Genomic DNA, 18,902 nt, shown 5'->3' on the forward strand with positions numbered 1-18,902 from the left:
ACCCAGAAAAATTTTAATAAAACAATGATTGCGACTTCTAAGGTCTCTTTACCTTCTTTCCAGATTTCGCATAGTATTACAATTGCAAGAAACCACACACAGTTGCAGATACTCTAGTTTTACCAGAAGTTATTGATATAGTATTGACAATGTTTGGTGATTCATTTTCTCAATGGCTGCAAAGTATTCCTGTCTCGAATGATACAGTGAATAGAAGAATTATAGACATTTCTGATGACTTATTTGAACAATTAATCAGTAAATTGTGTAACAATTATTTTGCGTTTTAAGTGGATGAAGCAACTGAATTTCATGAAAGATGATAATTTGATTGTTCATGCTTATTTTGTTGATAAGTGTAACATTTGAGACAAATTGGTTTTTCTCTGAGTCAGTAGTGAAAACCACTACAGCTCAAAGACTTTTTGACGTGATCAATACTTTTTTTAATCAAAATGACATGTCGTGGAATAGGTGCCCAGTATGCTCAATGGAGCTCACTCAGTGTCTGTAATTCATGGTGGACTGCAAGCGAAAGTGAAAGCTGTGAGCTTCTGATGCAGTGTGGACTCGCTCACGAAACATTGAGAGGCTCTGGCCACTAAAGAACTTAGCCCACCCGTTCATGAAGTGATGTAAATCATTATGGAAACAGTTAATATTATTAAGGCAAAAGCCATAAATTCAAGGCATTTTAAAGTGCTGTGTAAGGGGGTGTGAGCTGAACACACTCAGTTGCTCTTTTTTAACAATATTCAGGATCTTTCAAAGGATAGAGTACTAAAAAGACTATTTGAACTGAGGTATTCTATTTCTTAAAGGAGAAAAGTCACTCTTCAGCATTTTTTCAGCCACAGAAGTATTGTATGGAACATGGCTTACCTCACTGACCTTTTTGAGAAACTAATTGTTCTGAACACTTCAAGGTAATCAGGCAGCTGTAATATCTTGGAATGAAAAAGTGAAGGCATTCACAAAGAAATTTAGGGTGTGGCAAAACCAAATGGAAAGTAGGTTAGTAGGTATGTTCCCTAGTCTACAGTCACTATAAGAGGACACAAATTATCCGATACTTCCAATGGAGATAAAAGCCTGAATTATAATTGCGTAGGCTTCCGCAGCCAGAGTCAGTCGACATAAAGTTTTCTGGGCCTGGTACCGTGTCATAATGTAGCTAACTACTGCTGCTGGAGAAAAACCAATGTTTCGGCCACGGTTGCAGCGGCTTCTGGGTCTGCTGGCCAGAAGAAGGCCACTGCAACCATGGCCAAAACTTTGGTTTTTCTCCAGCAGCAACAGTTTTATACTTTATGACGCAGTACCATACTCAGAAAACATTTATGTCAAAAGCCTGAATTCATCATCATTTTGCGACATTGAAAGTTTGCTCCAAAATATATTTCAGCCACAATTTTGATAAAGTTAATTGGACTAAAAGTCCATTCAAAAATGCTCCTGGACCATCTTGTCTAGATATAAAAGGGCAAGAACGATTTATGGAACTCAGTTGTGATACTTCACTGAAGAGTACGTTTAATGAAGTGTCTTTGTTGGAGTTTTGGATACATATTAGCAAGATATTACCTACGCTGAGGCACAATGTGATGGAGATCCTGACTCCTTTTGCAACAACTTACTTGTACAAGGCTGGCTTTCTGGGTTTTTGTCATCTATGAAGTTGAACAACCATTCAAGACTGAATGCAAGGAAAGAACTTCAAGCTACTGTTACTGCTATTACATCACATCTTGAGAAACTTTCTTGTCAAAATCAAACTAATCCATCACACTGAACTTTGTAATTTAAATTTGTAAAATTCTCTCGTAATGCTTGTTTGCTGAGTTGTAAATATTGCTCGTATCATAATTTCTGAGTAAATGAAAATGTGATAAAGATAAACAATTTGTTCTGTATTTTCATTATAATAATTCATGTTGTTTTGGTTTCTGTTGTGTAAGATCTTTCAAAATTGAATTTGATGAAACAGAGAGTAAGGCAAAGAAAATATAAAAACATTACTATTGTTCTTGATTAAATGGGCTTGGGAGGGGGGGGGGAGGCGCTGATACTATTTTTCCTCTTGAAGAGGAGCCCAAAAGAAAACAATTTGAGAACCACTAAACTAGGGGTTGGAATTACCCGATCACTTACAGTAGTTAATATACCACACAAAAATTATTACAAGTCCAGTACTACAAAATATCTGTATGACGATTACTGTTTTCTTGAATTTATGCATGGTGATGCACACATACATATTCAGTGAAAAAATATCTTTAAGTTTCCATTTAAGAACCTAATCAAGACTGTGTTGTTTGACTCAGAAAATTACTTTAAAAAATTTAAGTAATATTTACTCACTAATTAACTTAATTTTACCTCTGTGATAGTTCATGTCAGTCTTTGATGGAATAATCACTCTTGTGATTCTGATTCTCTGCATCTTATATTTGGTTTATATTACTAAGATATGATAATACAGGGTAGCGCACGATAAGTCACCTGATTGAATTTTGATCCTACAAGTATACTATTGGGACAATAGCTTTCAAATAGTACACTCATCTTCATGCAGTTTGTGGAAATTTCACCAGATGTCATTGCAAGTTTATTGTTCCATAGTGAGTCCACCATTTCGGTTTGCTGCAATGGCGGGCAAAGGACGGTTGAGCGTCACACAAAAGACAAAGATTGTGTTATTGTTCGCAGCGACGAACAATGTTACATTGACACAGAGAAGGTTTCTTGCTCTTTTCGGCACACAGTGGGCTCCCAGCTCACAGAAAATATGCAGATTACAAAAAAAAATTTTTTTTGAAGATACTGGATCTGTTTTGGAGTATCAGCGGCCGCATGCACATACTGTACATTCGCCGCAAAACGTTGGAACAGTTCAAGTGGTTTTATCTCGTAGTCCAAGTAAATCAACAAGAAGAGCCAGTGCCGAGTTGGGAATTTCACGCCAATTTGTACAAAGAATTATTCAATCCAATCTTCGCTGGTATCCATACAAGATGACTGTTGTGCATAAGCTTACTGTGAGAGATAAGGAGTGGAGACTGCAGTTTGCAAGGTGGGCAATTGAGCAAGACCAAGAGGCAGTGCTAAACAACACGTTTTTCTGACTACCGTATTTACTCGAATCTAAGCCGCACCTGAAAAATGAGACTCGAAATAAGGAAAAAAAAAATTCCCGAATCTAAGCCGCACCAGAAATTTGAGACTCGAAATTCAAGGGGAGAGTAAAGTTTTAGGCCGCACCTCAAATCGAAACAAAGTTGGTCCATTGTAATAATGAAACACAATTTAGGTCGAATGAATGACGATACAGCTACAGTAGTTTGGTTCGAGTCGTAAGCTTAGCAGTTAAGCTTTACCAGGCAGCCATTGCTATGCGTCAGGCGCTCCGTCCGTATTTATACGGGTACCCTTCCTTTTTCGCGTGCTTCGCCTGGTTTGAATCGATTGCTTATTTTGCTTTGATCTGATAAGTGCTGTTTTCTTTGTTATAGCTGTTTGCGTCACTCTAAGCTGAAAATGCATTACTGTACTGTGTCACGCATTGTTTGTCGCGTTCTGATAGTGCGTGTTTACGGCCTGTCGCCGCTCGCGGCATAGCTTGCTTTTGTGCGCGCTACTGCCGCTTACAATTAAAAAAAAAAAAGAGAGAGTAATCGTCTCACTAGCGAAACAATGGCAAGAGACTGCTATTTGTTGTTACTTACACTGCTGCTTTCTTTGATAATGATCAACAAGAACCAAATAATAGACTGCGTATGATAGAACATGTTCTGAACGAGAGTTAGGCGAAAATGTTTCTCCGTTTGAAAATCTTTGCGGGCGGTTCTTTAGCACATCAAATTCTGCACAGAAATTAGTCATCTTAGAATTAAAAATCTAGTCAGTTGCCGTGCTTCATTTCTGACTATCACTATTAGGCATAAGAATAATACGAATATAAACATGACACGATACGTATATTCTTCCGCGTTTGCTGTTGTCTCACTCTAGTTTCGTAGTTTATTAGGCAAGCAGGATTTAAATGAGATAGCAGCAAACACGAAAGAATACATGGCAAAATGTTTATATTCGTATTATTCTTATGGTGAAGAGAATACTGCATGTGATTCACATTTCATCAGGTTCCTATTAGCAACCATCTCTTCTCACAGGTACGAAAAAATTCAGAAAGTAGAGTTGGCCATATTGACAAACATCCCAGTCTTGCATGTCGGATTTTCGTAGTACATTGAAATTCTGCTACATTCGAAGATGAACAATACGGAATTTGTATTTACTTCGTTGGATAATGTATGAAAATGCAGTGGTCGAAACTCGGGACGGAGAAAAAAAAGCTCGTCTTCCACCTTTTTTTTTTTAATTTATTTACTGACGCGGAGGTTTTGGCGCCAGTATTTATCTTTGTGCCTACGAAGCATGCCTGTGTAGCGCTACATATATTTGACGGCAGAAGTTAGTTGTGGCGGCACCTACCAACATTTTTCATAACTTCCACTTGCTTTGCACTCGATTCTAAGCCGCAGGCGGCTTTTTGGATTACGAAAACCGGAAAAAAAGTGCGGCTTAGATTCGAGTAACTACGGTAAGCTTATTTTTATGTGAATGGTGTTGTGAACAATTCTGTGCACGTGAACCATAGTGAATAATCCACATGAAAGACACCTACAGGAAGAAAGTGTGCATGTGGGTTGCGATGTGAAGCCATGGAATAATCGGTCCATTCTTCTTCAATGCTACAGTAACCAGTGAACACTATTTACACATGCTGCAAAACCAGTTATTTCCTCAACTCGTGGCCTCATGTCTTCCATTGCAGCAGGATGGAGCACGCCCCCATACTGCCAACATTGTGCTTGATGTCCTACACGAAAGACTTGGCCTTAGGGCATTGTCAAACAGATTTCCAGAACGTTATGCTGCATTAAGAATGTGGCTGCCCCACAGCCCGGACATTAACATTTAGGGGTTCCTTAAAGAGAAGGCGTACCACAGAAAACCTGAAAATGCAGTGCAACGTAGGGCCATCATTGTTGAGTTATGCCGCGCCATTCCAGAAGATGTGTGTTGGAGAGTCATCACAAATGCACATGTGCGATTTGAAGAAGTTGTAAACCAAAATGGCAGTCATATTGAACATGTGATTCATTAGGTTGTATTTCCAAGCTGTATTCTTTACTTCCACATCAGTGAATTACAAATCTTGTCAACAACAAATGTGTTATTCATGAAACAAATCAGGTGACTTATCGTGCACCACCCTATAGAAGGAAAATTCATTAATAGACAGTAGAGATGGTAAGAGTACAAGAAAATGCTGTGGGGGAAACAAAATATGAAAGGCTGAAGCAACTACGTCAGGACATGGCAGTCTCACTCCATCACATAAGCAAAGATTGCACATTCTCCTGAGGGTCTAAATTTTTAACACCATATTGATGATACGTAAACCTTTTTGTTGATCTGTCCTGGGACCTTCAAAAACCAAACTTTAGGATGGGGAATCCCAACTGTTTTATATGGTCCATTGTAATGTGTGAAGAACTAACTGGTTTATTTCTTCAAGTTTTACAGTAAATAAATAAATCCCTAATAAGGCTAATGGTCCTCAGGTTAGAAAATAAAATAAAAAAAATGCAAACATCTTAATAATCAGCTTATGAACTAAATAAAAGTCTTTCTGGTTCTGCCAATGGTTGTGTGAGGAACACCACATCAGCAGCAATGATGTGTGCCCTCAGCATAAAATAACATAACCACCACACTAGTTTGAACAATAGATATGTCCTAAATCACATTAAACAATACACTTCGTACTAGCCATGCACTACCTTTAGATAATGTAGAATGTCAGAGATTACGCAAAATCCATTACTCGTGAGTCTTTCTTTTCGTAGGCCATGATTCACATAACAGCTCATGTAATATGTACACCTGATTTAAACCTACCTCTGCATATCCATAAATCTTCACATTCTTATTATCATAAAGCTTAAAACTACCGTGCTCTTTAATATCTTTCTTATTAATCACTCTTCCTTGACAAGCACTGTGTTCCTGAGTAGAATATTCATGAGCACATTCCTTATAAAATAAAGATTGTTGATATTCTGACTTAGAACACTCACTAGGACACCTATCATTGTCATTCACTGACTCTGTCTTAAATGTCTATCTAATATGAGTACAAGTATTAGTTTATAACAGGTCTAACCTATCAGATAAGGTTTCGATGGATTTGTTTATTTGTTCCTTCAAACTATTAAAAGTAAGTTAGGAACTAATCATTACATTTGAATCTTTAGTCTGTTCTAATACATTTAGCGTTTTTTCGATGTCTGAGATTTGCTCAATGTTCCATAAGGTCTTTCATTTGTTTCATATCATTATTTAATTCACAAAATTGTTCATTGACCTCATTTAGTACTTGATCACATTGATTTTTCACCTCTGTTTGCAACTCCCATTTTAAAGTTGTTGCAGCTGTCTGTAATTCTGAAATTTAAATATTACTGTTAGCTGTCGTATTATTTGAGTCAATTTTTAATTCAGTACTAGAGGTATTAAAGTTATTTCATAATGCTATAGAAGCCTTGCCATTGCCAGTTAATTCTTCCAACTTTTTAAATATTTCTGGCAAATTTCCCTCCATTCTAAGGGTAACCACAGGCATACAACATACTTCTAAGAAGAGATAGCTTAGTCTTGTTGCAGTGCCATATCACAAACATGAACTAGTAGTTTAAAAGAAAATCACTCATCCATAAATTGCTCAGTGTTGAGTTATTATCACGCAAACCCACTCAAAAAAGTAGAAAACAAAGTGTTTATCACAATTATCACTTGCCAGAGTTGTGTAGAAGTGCATCTTCTTTTGATGAACTGCTGGTATGAAGGTAACCCCCTGCTATTTACATCGTGTCTTCTGACTTGAATTGATCGCCGAAGCTGGAAGGTTGGTGGGTTCTGGCGAGGCAGCACAGAAGGCCATTACTGATGTGTTTAATGAAGCTGTCATGACAGTCAGAGATTGTACAAACTGCCCTCATTGCTCTTCTGACTCGTGGACTGATCAAACTTCTTCCAAGTTGGACTCCATTGGTGTAGTCAAAAATAACTGTTAACTGACTGACTACACATAATTTCTTCTCTTTTTTGTGGTCAGTGTCTTTTTCAATAGCACTTACACTGTAAATTATTGGTAGCTGTTGACACTCCTTGTAAAGGACAACAGCATATTGCTTGAATTTCTTCTAGATAATTAAAAAAAAAATTCTTCTCATTATTGTACTCTGTCACGACTATATTCAATTCCTTCACAAGGGCACCAAAACTGAGTGGTAAATTTCTTACTCAATCTTGTCATGGAACTGAGCCAGAATGGTATGTAATTTATATATTTTTGGGTTACCCCTTGTTGTTGTGTAATATGTTCTCTGTGGTCGCCTATTTCATAAAATTAACTACTATCCATACCAGGTAGTAAAAATCTGGATAACTGTGCTTCTGCTCTTGCTAATGAACTTCTCCTTGCACTGTCTTCGGTGTTAGAAGCTGAAAGACTGCTGGAATCGTTCTCATTTTTACGTATTGACCAACAATAGTTCTTGTTTCAACACCAATGTATGTAAGCATCTTTACACGTTTCACCAATTGTCATCAGATATGTATACTATTGTAATATCTTGCAATCATATCACAAATGTTTGGAAACAAATATCATGTACAATAAGAACACAATTTGACAAGCAAAACTTTTTAAAACTTTTTTTTTGGTCTTGCTTCTATGACATCACTATTGTTGTTATGAGTACTGTTCGTAGATGTCTGCAACACACCTCCAAGCTGCAGCATCAAAGAACAAGTGGCCCATAGCAGGTGGACATGCGAAACCCTTCATCCTGTCTTGCGGATGTGCTGCACCCATGTAACTTGTATTAGCTGCACATAATAATAAAACATTGCTCTGACAATATGCTGTGTGAAACTTAACTATTAATAAAAGTGTTCATTAAATGTCATAATCATCTTTCATTGTTTAGAAGGGCAAAGAGCGTAACTGACTGTTCTCCCTAAAGTAATGAACACACCTCAAACTGTATAGATCTAAAATACAACATGATCGTAACTACTCCCTTGTACACCAATGGGTCATCTCCCTGTTGTCTGATAAATCCAGGAACAACACAATCCAAGCAGTCTCCCCTCAGTGTATGTATAGATATAGTAAACAACATGATCTAATCAATCCTCTATGTAAGTATACCATCACTCTGTGTATTAATATCAAATTAATTACACTCATGAGTAAAACACATAGGACTTTCTTAACAAATAGTAAATAGAAGGAGAGGCTCAAAATAAAACATAGTAATAAAATAATGGAAAATCTGGGATTTAATAAAGCAATATTATGAAAAGAATAGATTGCTACTCGCCTTATAGTGGAGATGTTGAGTCCCAACTGGGCACAACAACATTGTTTGACAGTCTTTTTGTTGTGTCTATCTGTGACTCAACATTTCTGCTATGCGGTGAGCAGCAGTCAATTTCATAATATTGTCAAAAGTAGTAGTAGTAGTAAGAAAAAATTAAGCAAACAGATCTAACCCATACCAAATAATTTAAAAATCAAAACAAAATGTAGGAAAATCATTGTAAAAATACAACAAATCACAAATGCTAAAGTGTAAATATACACACCAACAAATAATTATTAAAAAAGAAAAACACATAGCAGGTATCTGTGTCTCACCCCAATCCCCCAACACAATCGTGCACCAAGTACTGCCCTCTCTCTCCATCCCCAATCCCCCGGCTCGCCCCCCCCTCCCCCCCCCCCCCCAAAAAAAAAAAAAAAAACCACAAGAATTGGATGTCCCGTGTAGCACATATCTCAAAATCATCTATAATTAAAACAAAAAAAACGTAGAGGACGCCATCTACATCACATATGACATGACAGTTCAAAAGGTGCATGGGTGCCTTGTGTTGTTATCACAAGACCCAAGATGTCACAGGCAGTACTTTCTAGTGTTTTTTCCATCTAAAAATGGCATGATGATACTGTAAGTGTCTGCTATTGAAACAGTGAACAACCACTTCATTCCTTGATTGTAAGAAGAGATAATGCAGTATGATCTGTGCATTGAATTCATTTAACAATATTATAAAAAGGATAGCTGCTACTCAATATTTAGCAGAGATGCTGAGTGACAGATAGACACGACAAAAAAGACTGTCAGAAAGTGAGCTTTCAGCCAACAAGACTTGTAGGAAATAGATAAAGTGCTGTGTGTGGCAGTATACAGGGATGAGGTGGAGAGAGATTAGAGCAGCTTATTTATTGGCTTCAATCACTAAAATGTCAAATCAAACCTATTCACTTTTGGGTGCCTCTATAGGAAGGTATTAAATTCATTGTAAGACAGTTATTTTGTACTAAGTGCTCTGTCCATATATATTAACGTAACTAGCATATGTTTATTTTGGCTATGAAATTTTGCTTGCAAATAGTTTACTTTTGAATGCATTATGGGAACAGCAGTGATCAATAAAATTGTAAATAATTACTATTAAAAACAGTCTTGATCACAATTTATTTTATAAGGTGACCGGTTTCGACCACTGCTGTGGTCATCTTCAGACCATTGAGTGGAAACCCCTTTCTGTTGGAGAATCACAACAGAAAGGGGTTTCCACTCAATGGTCTGAAGATGACCACAGCAGTGGTCGAAACTGGTCACCTTATAAAATAAATTGTGATCAAGACTGTTTTTAATAGTAATTATTTAAAATAGTTTACTCTCTTACATAAATTTGTTTATAAAAATGGTAGGCATAAAAGATGATGACTTACTCCAGAGTGTAACATTCCTTTCAAATTTGCTGCAGATTCTTCCATCTTAAATCTCATTATTTCAGTATATAAGTGTATTTCTCTTGACATTTCATTTTGATATTTTTTTTTTTTTTAAAATAAGTCCAATGGCACAATTAAACACGGAACTTTTTTCAGCTGACACAACAAAATTATTCAGGATGGGTTCTATTGCTATGGAAGAATATGAACTGATGAAGGACTCAAAGTACAGAGTGTAAGTATTAAGAACACAGTAAGAAAATATTTATATTGTAGTCTTTAAGGAAAAAAATGTTATCACTGTTACTATGAGTGTGTTTGTTTGGTTATTTGCGTGTTCCATTGAGCATAATAGTGACCTCTGACTGTGATGCACATAGTCAGTTTACAATTATAGTTCACTTTCACATTGAAAAAAATGACAAAGTGTGAATCATTTACATGATGTACATATCTACATCTACAATCCATACTTTGCAAACCTCTATGAAGTGCATGACAGAAGGTAATCTCCTTTGTATTAGTTATTAGGACCTATTCCCATTCCATTCATGTATGGAGCATGGGAAGAATGTTTAAATGCCTCTGTGTGTGCTGTAATTACTTTATTATTGTCTTCATGGGCCTCACATGAGCGATACTTAGGAGATTTTAGTATATTCCTAGCATCACTGAAAGCCAGTTCTTCCAACTTCGTAAGGAGGCCTTCTCAGGATAATTTCTGCCTGTCTTCAGTTGGCCACCAGTTCATTTTCTTCAGCATCTCTGTGACACTCTCCTTTATCGGTCAAACAAACTTGTGCCCTTTCATGCAGCGCTTTTCTGTATATGTTTAATATCCCCCGTTAGTTCTATTTGGTTGTGGTCCCACACATTTGAACAATATTCTGGGATGGGCCACACATGTGATATGTAAACAATCTTGTTTGTAAACTTACTGCATTTCCCTAGTATTCTGCTGATAAACTAAAATCTGCCACGTGCTTTAGTTTTTAACCGCCTGCCACCCTGGTTACTGAAGAAGCCCGGAGTGATTTTAGATTTATTGCAGTACAAGAGAGATTGCACTCCTGCCACCGTTTTTAATGCAGCTTTTTCTGCCATTTCATCTGAGCACCACGACTATGTAGCTGTTTTTACGGATGGGTCGAAACAAGGGGATTCTGTTGGTTGCTCAGTTGTTTTTCCATATCGTGTCCTCAAGGTCCGACTGTCTCAGACTTTTACTGTCTTTGATGCAGAATTGTTTGTGATCTTGCGGGCACTGGAGCACATGAGACATTCTTCCTCTCCTAAATTTCTTGTCTGTTCTGATTCACTCAGTGCCCTTCACTCATTGCAACGTTTGTATGCGGCAGACAAAATTGTCCAGACCATCCAGGATGCTCTCCTCAGACTACAGCGACTGGGGAAAGTTGTAGCTTTCTGCTGGGTTCCGGGGCATGTTGGCATTGCTGGGAATGAAAGGGCAGATCTCGCAGCCAGGGAGGCGTGTCTCGCCCCACAAGTATCTCAGTGTGCTATCCCCTTGCACGCACTCACCTCGCTGTTGAGCTCACGGGTCATGCGTCGGTGGGAGGATGAGTGGCTGGAAGTGACTGACAATAAGCTCTGTATAGTCAAGCTTCCTTTCAGCCCCATCGACGGGACGAGGTTCTCCTCACTCGGCTTCGAATAGGCCACAGCCCCGGCCACAGCCCCATGGCGCATGGCTTCCTTCTCCGGCGAGAGAACCCTCCAATGTGTGGTGCTTGCGGCGTCCAGGTCACTGTGCGCCACGTTTTATTGGATTGCGTTTTATTTTCTGACCAGCGGGTCGCGGCTGACTTGCCAGCGGACCTGCCATCTCTTTTAGGCAACACTCGGACGAATGTGGCTAAAGTTTTAAAGTTCTGTGCCCTGTCAAATGTTTTTACAAAGATTTTAGGGAGAGGATTTTAATTTGCTCACTGTGTGACAAGCTCGCCCATATTTTATGTAAGTGGCCAGGCAATAACAATTTCCTGTGACATTCTTGTTGCTATGTTTCCCCTTTCCTTAGGTTTTACTTTCTTAGGTAGCATTTTCCTTCTTTTCCTGCTTTGTTTGAGTGTGTGCTTTAGTTTTCTTAGGTCTGTCCACAATCGTTCCTTTTAATGTGTGTCAGGGCGCTGATGACCTCGATGTTGAGCGGCCATAAGCCCCAACACACCACCACCTTTAGTTATGACAGAGTCTTTTGATTGTTCCATTTCATATCCATACAAAGTGTTACACCCAGGTGTTTGTATGAATTGACCGGTTCCATCTTTGGCTTGTTGGTGCTGTAGTCATAATAATTTACATTTTCTTTGTTTATCAAAATGCACAATTATACATTTTTGAACATTTAAAGCAACTTGTCAAACTTTGCATAACTTTCAAATCTTATCAAGAACTGGTTGAATAGTCGTGCAGCTTTTTTCAGGCATTACATCATTACAAACAGCTACCTCGTCTGCAGAAAGACTGAGGTTATTATTAATATTGTCTGCAAGATCATTAATATTCAACATGAAAAGCAAGGGTCTCAAAACACTTCCCTGGGCCACACCCAAAATTACTTCTTCATCTGTACTGCATCCTCCCCACCAAAAAATCCTTGATCCAGTCACAAATTACACTTAATACTCCTTCCTACCATAATATTCATTATAAATGCAGATATGATACTGTGTCAAATGCTTTACAGGAATCAAGAAATACTGCACCCACCTGTTTGCCTTGACCCGTGGTTTTCAAGATACCCTGTAAGAAAAGTGCAAGTTGGGTTTTACACGATTGCAGTTTTCAGAATTCTGCTCTAGATATCTCATTACGTTTGAGCTCAGAACATGTTCTTAGTTCTATAACAGTCGAATATCAGAGATATTGGACAGTAGTTTTGTGGAACAATTTTGGCACACTGGTTGCAGACAGTTGTGACCAGTGCCTTCTTCTAACTCCCGGGCACAGTTTTTTGTTCGTGTTGTCAACAGCAAATTACAGTAAAGGAGGAGCTAACTCAGCTGCAAATTTATTATGGAAACTGGTAGGGATTCCATCAGGCCCTGGAACTTTGTTCAGTTTTAGCAGTTTCAGCTGTTCTCAGCCATCTCTGTCACTAATGTCTATATCATTCATTCCTGCAGTGGTGTGAGAATTAAACTGGGGTGATATCCCTAGATTTTGATTTGTAAAGGAAAATTTTAAAACTGAGTTCAGCATTTCTGCTTTTGTTTTGCTACCCTCAGTTTCAGTTTGTGTGTCTTATCCATGAGTCTCTAGACGCTGACTTTGGTACCAGTAACAGCTTTCACCTACGGTCATAATTTCTTTGGATTTTGTTGGAGATCATTTGATAGTATTCTGCTACAGTAGTCATTAAAGGCTTCAAGCTTTGCCCTCTTGGCAGCAGAGCACATTTCATTCAGCATCTCCTTATCTCTAGCCATATGTTACGTTTTATGTGTCTTGTGCAGTAGTCTGTTTCTTTAGAGACTTCTTTAGAGTGACTGTATGCCTTGGAGAGTTCTTCCCATCGTGAACTGTTCTACAACGTACGTATCTATCAAGTGCATGGTCAACTATTCTTCTAGACCTGAGCCACAGTTCTACTGCATGCTCCTGTCCAGAACTAAATGTTTGCAGTTCCTTAGTGAAATGTGACATTACTGTCTATTTATCTAGTTTGCTGAAAATGTAAATCCTTCTACTTGTTTTAATTGCCCTTTATACTTTGATAATCTTCATTACTACAACGGCCTTATGAACATTGATACCAGTTGCTATGTAGACATTGTCACAGAGGTGAAATCAGTTTATTGCTATTTGATCCAGTTTATTTATATCATGAGTGGGCTGCTGAAAACGATGTAGTTACTTCTCAGAGAATGCTTTTATTAATGTTTTACAGAACAACTTATCACGCTACTTACAACATTTTAATTTTATGAATTGGTGTTGGATGATTAAAGTCTCCTCCGATGATGACAGTACAATTAGGGTGTTTATGCACTAGGAAACATAGGTTGTGTCTGAAGTTTTCAGTTACTTCTGGAGTTGAGTATGGTGGCCAATAGAAGGATCTAATCGTAATTTTATGCATAGTCATAATACTGAGTATTGACCAGAGAATCCCACATGCAGTTTTTATTTCTATCTCAGTGGATTTGAGTTTCTTGTTTACCATGACAAATATACCACCTCCATTTACCATTAGCTCATCCTTCCCATACGTGCTTAAATTTCCCCATATATCTCATTCTTTTAATTTCAGGTTTTATTCGCTTTTTGAACTTAGTATAATGTGAACTCCACAGCTTTTTAGGATTGCTCCAAACTCTGTCACTTTGGTATGAATGCGATGGCAGTTAGTCAGTAGGATTTTAATACTATTGCCTCTAGGGGGCATTTTTTTGGATCTTACACTGACAGTTCCGGGTTTCCTATGACTATCATTATCTGGACTGGATGGCAATTTGCCTAATGTAAAAAATCCTTCTGTGCACCCCACATGTGGTCCTGAAAGTTGCCTAAAGTAAATAATCCTTCAGTGCACCCCACATGTGATCTGAAGTGTAATGCACACTTGTCCCATTTAGGGGTACCCCACAGTTCTCAACTTAACGGTGCATGTCTAGGAATTCACAGCATAGTCTTCAATGTCTCTGGTTCAGTCTCTCCACTTGACTGAGAGCAAGAGGGTTATGATCAATTCTGGGAACAATGCTTCAAATTGAATACTTTGAATCTCTGTGTGTAAGGTTGGCCTTCTGAATCTTCTCTGCCGGTCATCATAAGGGCCCTAGTACGACCTCATAGCTCAGACGATAGGCATTGCTTGTTCCAATGTAACTACAATGGGTAGTTGGTTACATCTTTTCCCTCAACAACTGCTGGAACAGCCTCTCCAACATGCTGATTGAGGCCTGAAGGGATAAATAGTGAGTGTGCACCTGGTGTTTCTTTCCATCCCTTGCTTTCATTTTTGTAAAGTGTACCATTATTTGCCTTATGTTTGAAGTGAAGTGCTGACAATTAAAAGAACCTACTCTTTTGCTCAATATTAGAAAACTGTACCAGGTTGTACAGTGCTCATCACTGGTTCAAAAACAATGCATTTACCTGGGTAAGGCATCATCAGATTACCTCATGTAATGTTTTGCTTTTGCTACCTCTTGATACAGAGCACAGCAGGTTTCCCAACAGGTGAATTCAGTCTCATAAATAAAGTGATATTGTGCTGAACTCTCTCTCTCTCTCTCTCTCTCTCTCTCTCTCTCTCTCTCTCTCTCTCTCCAGTAAAGTGTGTTCAGAAAAGAATAAATATACAGTCACCTGTTTCCGTCATAAAGACATGACATCTTACAGAAATGCTTTCTGTTTCTAGGTTCTTCCACTACCGAAATTCGTTTACTCAAATGTCGTCTCATGCTTTTTGGCAACACACTCATCATTGTGACATAATACCTGTAGGTACTGCTATTAGACACAATCCATGTAACATACTGAATATACTGTTGATGTCTGGATAAGAACATTAGATGTGCCAACCTGTAGTGGCAGACAGTTGTCTTGTCCAGAAAGGTCTGCATGTTTGTGATACTGTTTAATATGTCACATTGTTACCAAAAATTGCTCACCACCAAAACTTCATTGTAGACCACAGTTGGAGAACCGTCTCCATGAGAGTGTGCTGATTGGCCCCTGATGCTGTCTGATTGCGGAGGACTGGGATCCAAACATTTGTGAAGCCACTCATGTTTTTGTTTTATGAGGTTTCCTCAAATCAGTTATGTTGATTGCCATGATATTTTCCTTGGAAAGGTCATTGTTTATTTCTTTTGCCATCCGTATCCTTTGTGAGCTTATGCCTTGTATTTACTAATCTCTTTACCAACAGTTCATTAAACCCATCTCCCTTTTATTTTTGGCCCTTGAAAACAGAGCTAATATATACTTGAGAATGGATGGTACCAATGTTCTATTTGGGTAACTTCATGTCGTGATAAGTGCACTTCCTACTGGTCTAATTAGACTTAAGTGGAATTAATTTCACTGTCACAGGTTTCATTTATGTATAGTTTTCCGAACACCTTAGGTCAGTGGACTTCCAACATTGTTTCCACTCTTTACTAAGAATGCACAATTAAATATTTTTACTTATTGTTATTGAGTTTATTCCAAACACTGCATTGAGACGCTCTTAGAAGGTCTTCGACTGATTGCAGCACTATTGCCGGCTTTCAACTACGAAGCACTAATGGCTGCAGTCAGAAACAGTAGCCATTTATGGACGTTTGACAATGAAGTGATGCCATACAGATGTTTACAAAATTGCATCACGTTATTAGTTGAGGTAGTCCCTCGAAGCTATCATGCCCAGCCCACTGCAAATGTCAGGGATCAACTTTTATGACTCAACTTTGGAAGGCAGAATGGCTGGCCTGTACTTACTTTCAGGAGGTGAAGCATGGGTACTACTTGTTTCATAACAGTTATTATTGTCAATAATTTAATAATTTACAAATTAAGAACGAAACTAACTTGTTTTGTGATTTGCAGTATGCCATTTCAAAGTAATGGAGCATTGAAAACTTATCACAAACACATCACCATTGTTATTAAATGTCACTTAATAATGCATCAATGATACAAGCCTTCAAGATAGAATATGACGACCAAGACTGGAGTTAAACATCACATGGTTAAGTGCTAGCATAATGAATAACATCACAGTTTCTGGAATCAAAAGTAGTTGATTTGCATCCTGTTACATGCATTTTTTTTCATGTTAGCGTTGTTAACACATTCTATTATTTCCTTATGAATATAATACAAGTATTTTCTGCAATATTTACATTCGTCTGATCTGAGAATGAGGGATGAAATAAATATTTAGTGATTTCCTAAGATGTGGTCAGGCAGGAACCGCAGAGGACAGTTTAAATTGCTGCAACTAAAAAAAGCAACAATAAACTTCATATTCTTCCTTCTCACAAATATTTGGCTCTTTATTTTTTAATGTGTGCCGCATATCAAATGTGTGGTTAGTCAGGAACCTAAGAGAACACTTTAAATTGCTGTTTATTTTCGAATGTGTGGTGTTTTCTGAGGGTGTGGCTAGACAGGAACCTAAGATACAGCTTTAATTGCTGTGACTGAAACGATTTATATTGTGCCTTTTCACTAATATTTGGCTTTGTATTTCCAAATATGTAGCAATTTCTAAGTGTATGATTAGATTGGAAACTAAGTGTTCAGCTTTGAATGCTGCGACTAAAATGAGCTGCAATAAAATTTGTATTTTTCTTCTCACAAATATATGTCTCTTTATTTCTGAATATGTAGCGACTTCCAAATGTGTGGTTAGGCAGGAACCTAAAATGGCAGCTTAAATTGCTGCAAGCGAATCGAGAAGTAATACTCATAAATTCTTCTTCGTCACAAAGTTGATAGCCAGTCATGTGGCCGTCGATATTGTGCGTGACATCAAAATGATGTCACAGTTGTTGGAATTATTGTGAAATGAGCATAACCTGCCCAGAGGTGATGAAGTGAAATATAAAGATAGAATGAGGAGAAGAGAAATAGAAGTGAAATAAATGGTGTGATTAAGAACTAGGAGGAAAGAGGAAAAAATGGGGAAAACATGTTAATGGAGAATAAATCTAGGAGAGTGGTTGTACGCAAGTATCTGTTGGAGAGGAAGCTTCCGCCTCTGAAATTCAGGGAAATTTTAGTGGGTGAGAAGATCTGAATGGCTTGTGTGGTGCTGCAGGCATTCAGGCCACTTGAGTCATTCTATAGAGCGCATTCAGAAATGGGGTATAAGGCAGATAGCTTTTTGTATTAGTAGTTGGGTAATTTGTGAAGGAGTTATATAGTAGTTTTGCAGGGGTGGAAAGTAGTTGTAGTACAGTAAAACTTGCTCAAAACAAAATTGCATGGGACTAAAATAATTTTCCAAATTGGACAAGTTTCCTGATTACGAAAAATTCACCAGGCTACTTAAAATTTGTCAAGTATCATATACAAAATTATAAATTTGTAATTATGCACGTATTTACCTTCAATCCTACACAGTAGATGTTCATTTACTGTTTATTGTAAAATAGATTACGAGACTATTACACTAATTGATAAATAATATGGTATTTCTGTATTTTTACTCTACTTTTGTTTATTGTTGTATGTATATACATATTATTTCCATGTATATTTGCTTCACATTTCACATTTTTTGCAACATATCAAGAGAGAAACCAGTTTGAATTTCATGTTCAAAATTGTTTTTCCTACACAATTTTGTGCACTATATGATGGTTTCAGCAGATTGAGAAAATTTGTGTGCTATAAATTGCATAACATCATTTATTTATGCAGTATCTTCTCAATGTGTATTAATTTTTTCTAGAGACCTTATTTTGCTCTTATTCTTCCTTTGTTGTTTTATTGATCATCTTCTGTGTTGCGAATTTCTATTAAAGCTCTTGCTAAAGTGAAAGTGAAGTGACTTGGCAGAAAGTCATCACTTAGAATGTAGTCATCTGCATTACATTAAATGTTTTGCATTTTAATTAATCAACAATTGCTGCTGCATTTTCTGAAACTTCAGTGGCCACAGAAGCATCTTGTTCTTGACCTCCAAATCCACTTATGTTGAACCACTGGGTAACAATTTTGGGCTTCATTTCCCTTACTGCCAATCTAATTCAGTTGACTCCATTCGGGGCAGAAACTGACCGTGGAAGAGAAAATACACTTTCAGCTTCTTCAACACCAAGAAAAGAGACTGCATCAATAATCACCTATAAAGGGACTCGAATGTGTAAATAAACCATGGTCCATGGTTTTGAGAGATTGGTTGAACCTGGCGGGAACCAAGCCAATTTCACAGTATTTGATAATATGACTTTTGGCTGGTAGGTTGGATTGTCTAGGAAAAGAAGAACCCGGTAATTTCCTTTTTTCATTTTGGCATTGAAAGAGTCCAGCCATGATTTTGAAACAATGCGGTTTT

General features: G+C 37.7%; 1 protein-coding gene across 1 annotated transcript in view; it reads left to right on the forward strand.

Moving 5' to 3' along the window:
- The window catches only part of LOC124803706 (protein dopey-1 homolog), a 370,000-nt gene that overhangs the window by 25,312 nt on the left and 325,786 nt on the right, over window positions 1-18,902 (forward strand). The window contains exon 2 of the mRNA XM_047264693.1: window positions 10,037-10,115. Coding sequence (XP_047120649.1) covers window positions 10,060-10,115 — 56 coding nt within the window. The 5' untranslated portion in view covers window positions 10,037-10,059. The remainder of the gene's footprint in view (window positions 1-10,036; window positions 10,116-18,902) is intronic.

Source organism: Schistocerca piceifrons, chromosome 1 (assembly GCF_021461385.2).
Source record: "Schistocerca piceifrons isolate TAMUIC-IGC-003096 chromosome 1, iqSchPice1.1, whole genome shotgun sequence".
Classification (NCBI taxonomy): Eukaryota; Metazoa; Arthropoda; class Insecta; order Orthoptera; family Acrididae; genus Schistocerca; species Schistocerca piceifrons.